Genomic DNA, 10,749 nt, shown 5'->3' with positions numbered 1-10,749 from the left:
CTATTCAGTTTACCTTGAAATTGTGAGAAATTGACCATTTATACATTTGCCATACTTCACATTACAAAATATATTCTAGAATTCAAAACAACAGCAAATCTGACAGCAACAAAAAAATATTGTGTTATGAAAACTGAAGTGTAACAAAAAGTATAAATCATTACATTCCATAAACTAAAATTAGTTCCCTATCACAGGTCAGATGCAGAAATATTCAAATAAAATGTGAAAATCAATACATTCAAACTAAATGTGAATCAATACAATGCATGAATACAACATGTGAATCAACACATTCAAAGGCATTATGAATCATTACATTCAGACAACATGTAAATCATTACATTCAAACACATGGTGAATCAAAACATTCAAACATGTGAATCAATACATTTCAAGAAACATGTGAATCAATACATTTCAAGAAACATGTGAATCAATATTTTTCAAGCAATATGTAAAACAATATATTTCAAACAACATGTGCATCAATACATTTAAAGAAACATGTGAATCAATATTTTTCAAACAACATGTGAATCAATACTTTTAAACAACATGTGAATGAATACATTCAAACCCATTGTGAATAAATACATTCAAACACATTTTGAATCAATACATTCAAACAACATGTGAATAAATACATTCAAACACATTGTGAATCAATACATTCAAACAACATGTGAATCAATACATTCAAACACATTGTGAATCAATGTTACAGAAAAAATTAACAGCCTGATTTCAGTTTATAATGGCACTAAATGAAAAACAGTTATGACAGATGGAAACCAAAAACCACTGAATGAGCACTAATTTTAACCTCCAACTTATGTGAGAGAAATGAATAGTGTAATAGTACTAACACATTATATTTGTTGTAGTTATATTTATCGCTATTTTAAGAAATTCCTTTGATCTTACTGACTGATAATTTCCTTTTTTAGTGATATGAAAAATTATCGTAAGAAATTAAGGGCACACTTGCCTGTTGTCAACGAAATCATCAACATCGCCATTTGTAAAATAGCGATAAACAGATTATCATTGGTCATCTCAACTCAATTGCTTTTCTCACTACAAGCGATATAATCAATCTTGTTGAGATGATCAACAATAATCTATAAAAAGTATTGTAAATAAACTGATCTTTCTAAGTACTTTTTGTGTTTGACCCTTTTTTATCAAATTTTGTGCCTATTTTTTGTTTGTGATTTTCATTCACATATTCAAATAAAAAAAATCAAAGTTTGACATTTTTTAAATGATTTATTTTCTACTTGCAATGGTTGAGTAAATATATCAACCTGAAAATAAGTTGATTTACAGAACAGGGCCAGAAAAGATGTCTAAAAACAGTGAAGCCATACGTATTATACACCCCTTTTTCAAAAGTCTATACCATAGTAAAAGTCTCTGTACCTTATACACCAAAAAACAGTGTATTTGTATTAAAAAATACGTAATCGTGTAGGCATATTTTCTACCTAAAATCTAAATTGATGTCAGTCCAGTATGTTTGATATACATTTCATACACAGCCAATTATACACAATGATATACATGTATGTATACACAAAAATTATAAACATTAAAATATTTTTTGGCACAAAACTAACAAAAGTATCAGAATATTATGCGTTAAAGATATGCATTGAATAAGAATAATTTGATAATAATGTATAAATTAAAAATTAAACTTACATGATGATGAGACAATAGTGATGTACCTGAGCCATCACACAGGGTATACCTCAAGTAAATATAAAATAAACCGTGGTGACAAGAAATTTTTCTTTTTAAAAACTGAAATAATCAATAATTACCTTTTATTAATGGAAATCAAATATCATAGAACAACGTGTAAGATTTCATGTATGATATGTTACAGTAATACACCCCCTTTTTTTCCAACAATGCCCTTGTCAGTCCATAAATCTGTCCATCAAAATTTCCAACTACATATTACTCAGCTTATTTAATACAGGTGTACTGTGTAACTCATTGTCAATTCTGCCAACTTATTATTAAAATTTCCTACAGATCTGACAATGAGTTACACAGTACACCTAATAATAAGTTGGGGTTCAATATATGCACAAAACAGGGTACAAACCTGTGTTTACTGTAAATTTTATTTCATGTAGAGTAGAGTAAGAAAATATAACAGGGTTGTTCAATGGAAACATATATGACACTGATGAAGGCAACCAAATGTATAGGTCAGTGTTTTCAACTACTTCTCAAAGTATAAAGATATTAAAAATGTTAATACTTCAATTTCAATTAAACATCTGTTGTTATTTTTTTAGTTTGAATGGTGCAGCCATTCGGCCTTTCCCTCATAAACACATGTAAAAACTAGCTAGATACACTGATATACTTAACATGTAAAAACAGAATATAAAATTGAGTATATTACAACTTATACATATATTATTTCATAAAACATCTTAAATCTAGTTTTTCATAATCTAAAATAATCAAATTTAGTAAGATTTCTATTAATCAGCATCAATGAACTTGAATTTTACTTGATGAACTGAGGACAACAAATTAGTATGAAGTTTGATTTACCCTCTCAAATTCAACCATATAAGACATTCAATTTCTCAGCATAGACAAATCTTAAAAAGTTAGTAAACAATTGAGGATTACAAATAAATTTTCATATTTGATAATAAATATTCCTATTACTAGCTTTCTCCAACAGGATCAGTAACTCTGCCGATATGACAAACTGGTGTGCTTATATTAAGGTGGTACCCAACACTTTCACTAAAATTAATTTGGCTCGTTTAATTTTCATTAAATGTTGTCAAATTATTTACTTTGACCCTTTAACAAAAATATAAAAAATAACAAATTTTGAACCAACCGTTTTGTCAGAAAAATTACACTGGTTATATACTGATATAGCAGTTTGACAAACACCAATTTTGATCATTGAGAAGCTTAATATTCCCTTTACAACACAACATAATTAAAACGTTTAGCTGACTTTACAGAGTTATCTCCCTGTAGTGTTAGGTACCACCTTAAACTGAAGACTGACAAAAAATAAGATGTAGTATGATTGCCTATGAGGCAACTCTCCACCAGAGATCAAATGACATAGAAGGGGTGAGAAAAAAATGATTCTTTGAATAAAATTGAATTAACGGTGAAGTAATTTTTTCAAGCCTGTTCAGTAACTTCCCCTGTTAATAAAAAATACTTACAAAATTAACATGGGTAATAAGAAAACAAGGCATTGATATACCTTATGACACCAACATTCTCAACAAAGCAATTATTATCACAATCGTCAAAAATAGTTAATATTGTTAATATCTTTATTGCCGGGCTATTAAAAAAAATAATTGATTGATTAATGTAAAATACCACTTCCAGCACTAATGGCTATTTCATAGTGGTCAATTTGTATTGGTGGAGGAAGCTAGAGTGCCTAGAGTGAAGCAAAGTCTTCCGTGCAAAAGCTGACAACCCCTAGGCAATAAGATTGGAGTCAAACACACTCACCGCGAGTGGGATTGGAACACACCGTGAGTGGGATTGGAACTCACCACGAGTGGGATTGGAACTCACCGCGAGTGGGATTGGAACTCACTGCAAGTGGGATTGGAACTCACCGCGAGTGGGATTGGAACTCACCGTGAGTGGGATTGGAACTCACCGCGAGTGGGATTGCACCGCGAGTGGGATTGGAACTCACAACCTTAGTGTTGAAGGTTAGCGAAACTGTAGTTGAACGAATTAAACCACTCAGGCACATTCTTCCTGACAGGCCCAGAGTAAAATTGGCAGTATTAAATATAAAACACATTTATCCAAAATGCTTATTAGAACACATATTAAAATACAGAGATCTAAGTCATAATTACAATCTTCAAACACAACAATTCAATTTTATAATTTCATTGGCACCATTTATCACGGAGTTAAATAGTCGGTGACCATTCTCTGATACCTAGTAACAAAGTCATGAGAGGGGAGTTCGTTAACTTGATAATTCATTTTCTAAATTCTTTAGACCATTTTTCTCTTCGTTATCTATTTTGCACATTATATTTATATTTAAGCTCCCCATTATTCTCTTTTCTATATAACATGAGAACCAGCCTCATTCATAACTGCATGATGGATTAACCTTTTAAACCAAATTTCACTAAAATGAAACATACAAAAAAACACCCAATACATCTAATTTCATATCCTGATGACACTGATATAAAAATGGGTTAAACTTAATGGTGGCTACCATTAATACAATATTTCATTTGTGAATGCACCATATACATTTTCTTTTCTTTTTATCCATACACTTGTTGTTATGTGTGCTCCCATTGTTCCTGATGACTTGGCCATTGCTTGCTACACTGTCTTTCAAATAATGTCCTTAAAAGAAAATACTATCCAATATAAAAAGTCTGGTGTAGGTGTTAAATATTTGCCAATTGGTACTATTTTATGAACCAAAAATGTTTAAATCTTCTTTTTTTGGTACATTGTAGTAAGACATATCTGTACTTTAAATAGCAGGATAATGTATATTAGTTTTCATTCATGATGAGGAACATTCCAGACAACTTCTGGTACCTATCATCAATTTTAGGAAGAAAATGTCAACTCAAAGAGTATTTCTATTTCACGTTGATCCTTCTATGGTAAAAACAATCTTTGATCATGTGCAATCTCAGTTAATGCAGTGTTCAGTGGAGAAATTCTATAACATATACATAATCCAAAATAATAAATAGCTTGTGTCAAATATCTGTCTCTGCAGAATTAGTACGTACTCTAGCATGAGGTCTATGTACTCGTGAGTTACTATGGTTACTTACTGAGTCACGTGACATATTAACTTGCACCTCTTTATCGTAAAATGTTACATCATCATTACATTTGACACACAAGTAAACTCGACGAGGTTTACGGCGAGGTTTATTTGGTGTTAAAACTTTGGTAATGAGATTCATTGGTACTTGGCCATTCGTCTCCTCCTTTTTCTCGTCCTTAGTAGGATTATTAATAGAATACACCATGGCAGTGGGCGGGAATGTTGGCATAGGAACACGGATTAATTGTGTTGATTCATCTGATTTCGGAGCCTCTTCACAATTCAGTCTTTGTTCTTGGGTCATGTGTTTCTTTACTCTTTCTTGAAATTCTATTGGAAGCTGTGAAAGTAAAATAATAGTTGCTTCTTTATTAGGTTAGAAGCTAAAGACAAGCATGGCAATTTAAATTGCAATCAGATGATACATGACAGGGTTAACAGGGGTCCCTGATTCCCACTTCCCAGTAACTAACCCCCACTTCCACTCCCCTTATCTCAGTCAAATCATTTTTCCCAGAATATCCAAATTGTTTACTCCTCCAGTATCCTCCCCTTTTTCTCACCCCCCCCCCTTAACTATAGCTTCCTACCACCTGACATGTTCTTTTACCCCTGTTCAACCCCTCATACACACTACTTTGTTTTTTTTCATCACCTACCTACTTTTCCGTATATTTTTTTCGCACATTGTCTTCTGATAATAAGTACTTTTTTGATAGTTGTGCAATCTATCTATCTATCTATGCAAATGAAGAACTTTCAGTGAATGAAAATGTATAGTAGAGCAGAATAGTAGTGTTGAAAGGTTTATTAAATTAAATAATCAAAAAAATTATCATTGATATTTTCTAAAAGGTGCAATTTTTTTTTTGTAGACAAAACATATGAACTAATTAATTGTATATTTCAGTATAATAGAATATTTTGATAGGCTTTCATCAATCTCCCGTCATTCTAAAATTGACCTTCATTTCAAAATAAAATGTAACATTTGTGATAACATGAGCTTCCATATGAAAGTGACAGGTAATAAAAGAAAAACTTTAAAGAAATTGTGTTTTCTGGATCTTAGCAAAAATATGTAATTATAAGTATTGAATGCTTTGTTTAGTAAATTTTTAGGGTTGTAAAAGCGTTGCCCGTGCACCATTTTTATAATAAAGCGCTGAAGGGTTTCATACAAAATGTACTTTGGTCAACGCTTTTCACCCTTATAAATTTACAAAAAGAAGCATTCAATTTTTAAATAAAATCGAACTAAATATAATATAATTGAAAATAAAGGTTGAAATACAAACATTTCATACCTCAACACCTATTATATTGGGAACGAAGCATATTGTGTGTTATGACACTCATCATATCCATGTAACTTTATATGTAAAAAAAACACTTATTTTAAAGCCTGTAAACAAACATGACAAAAGAAGCTGAAATATTTTCTGCACATTTGGAGTAAATGTAACTTACCGTATTTAATTTATGAGATATAAAATTAGAGGGTCTACATTGTAACAACTGAACAGCTATATTGCAATCTGTTCTGTAACGATCCTGGAAAAAATAGAATAATATGGATATTCAGTTTCAAGCTTTTAATGATCAAAGTCGGAACAGAGGTATGATTTGTACATGCAAGGTTTTAATGGTGTGGTTTTCATTTTGTATAACTAATACAATGACTCTACTGAAACTTCTTTACAACGACATTCATGGTAAACTTGACTCAAACTAGAAATGAATTTTACGGTAAACTCTAGTAAAACTTACATTTTCTTCCTCCATTTCTGTTACAGCTAGCCTTGCTTCTACTAGCTTAGATGTCACTGAGGACATTTCTTTTTGTAATCCCATCTTTTCTGATTCGAACCCAGAAACCTTTAAAAAAGAAATTAACATTTATACTTCAGAAATTATATATAAGATTTCATTAATGCAAATATTGCAACTGGGCGAGTATCAAAATTATAAGAACTCACATTTTAATAAGTGGGTCAAGATGCGTATTAGTTTCTCCATAGGCGGTAATGGTAACGTTTTCTTCTGTTGCTCAGTCCATATCATTAACTTGGATATGTGTGATGGCTCGTTTCAAAGCTGAGACATTTTGACATATGTGGTTAAATTTTCGGGGTACGAGGTGAGATTACTTTTTCTGTAAATTAGCAAACCCCCAGTATCCTTTTGTGATGCAGCTCCTCGTGGTAAAAAAATCCCATTTTTAACACAATAAGGTCTTTTAAAATTTAATACTTTGAACACATTTAGAAGCTCCATAGATTTTACACATTTATTCTGTGTTCCCCTACTCTCTAAATCAACTCAAATGGTTAAGCTCTGTCACTTGTTTATCATAGAAAAGTTTCAAATATCACTACACAGGGGTTTTTGTTTACACATGACTTTTGAGTTCCTCATTTCAAGGAGCATTAGGGATATTGTCCCAAGTGAAACAGATAACTTAATATGCTTAATGCAGATTTTTAGAAAATCAAAATAATTTAGACTCACATTTTTCCAATTGTGAAAAATTGCAATTATAAATGCATGTTATAATTTCTAAATTTACACTTATTAAAGTACTGTTGGAAGTAATATTATCCTCCACATTAAAATGTCAGATTTTGATTGGTTAATAGAAGGGAGGTATTCTACTCTATCCCTTATATCTATCCCCATTCATGGAGACACTTGATCAATTGTGCACTTAAATACATTTTATGGTGGTTTAGTATGTACATGACTTCAGAGTTATTTTTTTAATTTTCAACTCAAAATTCAGAAGACAATAATAACAGAGCATTCAGTAAAATAAATTAAATAATTTGAGAGGGAGAAAGAACAGATTATTACTCCTTAAAAAACACTGTCAATATTGGCTCTGCCTCAAGGCCTACATGCCTGGAATATTACCTGTATAGTATTAGTGAATTTAAGGGGTAAATTCCCTGAAAACAATCTGGTTTACATACACAATCAATAATAAAATAATACTTACAACTTTGAGTAATTTGTCTTCTAGGTTATGATTTACTTTCTGTAGTTTCTTGTGACTTTCATACAATCTGCAACAAAATTGGAAAATATTTTTTTTAAACTTTACAGTTGACTGAGCTCTGTCAATTAAAATTGCCAAATATAAATATTTATTCTCCAGCCTATAATCCAGTGGCTAATTGTTGTTCATTACTGTAACTTAATATATTTGTTTAATTCAATATATCGGTAATGTAAATTCAGAAATTTTTGAGTGCATTTATATTTGTAATTTTGTCTTTTGGACTAAAATGCAAATTTAATTTTTGCGATATTGTGAAAAATCCTATTTAATTCATATGAAAAAATTCAAAATGTGAGTTTAAGTTATTGCAATTATAACACTGTTTTTTCGCAATAATAAACCCATTGCAATAATTTCTAAATTTTCAGTATACAACATATCTCCCTATTTCACATGATCTCTTTTAAAATTTGTTAACTGACCTCTGTTCTCTTGGTACATTGTTTCTAATTTCATTTTTATTTATAATTTATCTATAATGTCAGACTCTCATTTATTTTTAATTTTTAGCTGATTTATATTTTTCATGTAGGCTGAATATTTTTTAAAGTCAAGGTGTAATTGCTTAATCTCAGTTCTACTTTGGTCCAAATTCCATTGGAATGAAAAATTTTCAAGCTTAATTCTCTAAATTATTCTAATTTTACATTAACAGTTGTGAAAATAAATGGGGAATGTGTCCATGGGACACAGATGATGCCCCTACTTGCATACAAAATTATAAAAATACATAACTTAAGAATAGTAACATTGACACTTTCTTAATTCAAACTTGATCTGTGTATTGTGGTAATAAACATTGTGTATAAGATTCATACATTTAGTTGAGTTGAGGCAAACTAAAGTTACAGAACAGAAACGGAAAAATCAGCAATTTTCCCCTTTGTAAATGGACATTACTCTAGTATGGTAAAAGTCAATATTTGATTACCGGTATGTCTCCAAGAAAAAACAGATCTTTGAAAAAGAAAGACAAATCTTGACTACAGAAATGTATCATCATTTAGTTATTAAAGAATAGATTCCACCAAACTTACTTGCAATTATGTGATAAGATATTTCACAACTTTTGATCTATCTATACATCTACTTTTAGTTTAATCTTATATATCAAACTGTCCTAACAGGAGAAATATTCTATACATGGTCAAATCTATCCAAGTATCCTAGTTTTCCTACCTATCATATCGGTCCCTCAGTTTGTTAAGTTCGTCTCTAAGTTTGAGAACTTCACTCTCAGCAGCTACTTTACTGTATATTAACTCATGCTCAATCTCTGAGAGTCTAGTATTACTCTTTCGTAACTGGCTCTCTAATCCTTCAATCTGCTGGTGCATGTCCAGACTATAATAAGAATGAAAAATACATTGTCAACAAAGAAATGCTTTAAGTTTTTCAAAGTTAGTATAAAATCTCTGTCAATATACAACTTTTGAGTTGATGCATTTCTGTAGAAACTTTGGTTTTAGTGAACATCATTTCATGCATTTAGGGGCATCGTCACTTCTGTTCCTCTGTTGAGCAAGTGGTTGGAAAAATATGATGCTATATTGCACTACTTGTAATAATTAATTATTTATCAAATTAAATTCCTATACGTGACAACAAGCACTGCTGTCATTAGGAAATTGTGATTAAGTACCTACAGGACAAATATTATTTTTAGAAAGTTTATCTTTCACAATGACAATCACTTAAGACACTGGATAGTGCAGGTAAACAGACTCTATCTGGTAAATGACGTCATAAAGGTGCACATAATTGTGAGGAAACATAACTAGAGAGTGGTCTTTTGTTGGAAATCTTTGAAGAAATGGTTCTTGTCTCTTTTTTATTTTTGTTTTTCATTTTTTCTGTTGTTTACATTTCCGAACTTAAATGATTTAGAGCAAGGTGCTTTGCAAGTACAATATAACTTTATGTTTTTTTTTTTTAATTTAATTACCTTGAATTACTTGAAAATCCATTACATGTACAACCACATTCCTGAAATACAATACAACTTACTTTAAATAAAGCTAATACTAACCATGACCACTGCCCTTTTCTCGATCTTGATATCTATATCACTAATGGAAAGCTGAATACTAAAATTTATGATAAAAGGGATGATTTTTCATTTCCTATCGTTAATTATCCGTTTTTAGATGGTGACGTTCCCTTGTCACCATCTTACGGTGTTTATATATCTCAACTTGTACGATTCGCTCGTGTATGTAACAATGTTTTAGATTTTAACGAGAGAAATTTATGTATTACTGAAAAATTATTACACCAAGGTTTTCGATATCACAAACTAGTCAAAACATTTACTAAATTTTATCATCGGTATAAAGACATTATTCGTAAATATAGCTCAACATGCAGACTTTTAATATGTTCAGGTATTTCACATCCAATTTTTTATGGTAATATTCTTTATAAAGCACAAAGGTGTCAGTATTCACCTCAAAAACTTACAAAACCTTTGAATAGACTTATTAAGAAGGGATATAATTACGATACTGTTGTCAAGTCATTAAAGATTGCATATTTTGGCGTTAATATTGAGTCACTGATAAGGTCTTTGCATCGGAACTAAACACATTTATTCTAAAAACAGTTGTTGGCATGACACGGGTTATGTTCTTCTCATATATGTTATGATGGTATGATACTAAACCCCTAACGGGAAGGATTGTGCCTGATGTTCATATGATGAAATCATAATCTTTCAGTCAGTTTAGTTGAAGTCTGGAGCTGGCATGTCAGTTAACTGCTAGTAGTCTGTTGTTATTTATGTATTATTGTCATTTTGTTTATTTTCTTTGGTTACATCTTCTGACATCAGACTCGGATTTCTCTT

At 30.8% G+C, this 10,749-nt stretch overlaps 1 protein-coding gene across 2 annotated transcripts in view; it reads right to left on the bottom strand.

The window, feature by feature from the left end:
- Positions 1-4,303: 4,303 nt before the first annotated feature.
- Positions 4,304-10,749, bottom strand: part of LOC139515847 (tight junction-associated protein 1-like) — a 10,611-nt gene continuing 4,165 nt past the window's right edge. The window contains exons 3-9 of one of the 2 annotated variants that reach the window (XM_071305575.1): positions 9,850-9,890; positions 9,084-9,248; positions 7,842-7,908; positions 6,614-6,721; positions 6,314-6,397; positions 4,848-5,183; positions 4,304-4,401 (exon numbers count right to left, since the gene is read on the bottom strand). In XM_071305575.1, coding sequence (XP_071161676.1) covers positions 4,390-4,401; positions 4,848-5,183; positions 6,314-6,397; positions 6,614-6,721; positions 7,842-7,908; positions 9,084-9,248; positions 9,850-9,890 — 813 coding nt within the window. In that variant the 3' untranslated portion in view covers positions 4,304-4,389. Of the gene's footprint in view, positions 4,402-4,642; positions 5,184-6,313; positions 6,398-6,613; positions 6,722-7,841; positions 7,909-9,083; positions 9,249-9,849; positions 9,891-10,749 lie in introns of those variants that run through there. The other variant, XM_071305574.1, reaches the window with a different exon arrangement.

Source organism: Mytilus edulis, chromosome 3 (genome assembly GCF_963676685.1).
Source record: "Mytilus edulis chromosome 3, xbMytEdul2.2, whole genome shotgun sequence".
Lineage (NCBI taxonomy): Eukaryota > Metazoa > Mollusca > Bivalvia > Mytilida > Mytilidae > Mytilus > Mytilus edulis.
The sequence above is the reverse complement of the archived record's forward strand: the minus strand, read 5'-3'. Positions and strand labels throughout refer to the sequence as shown.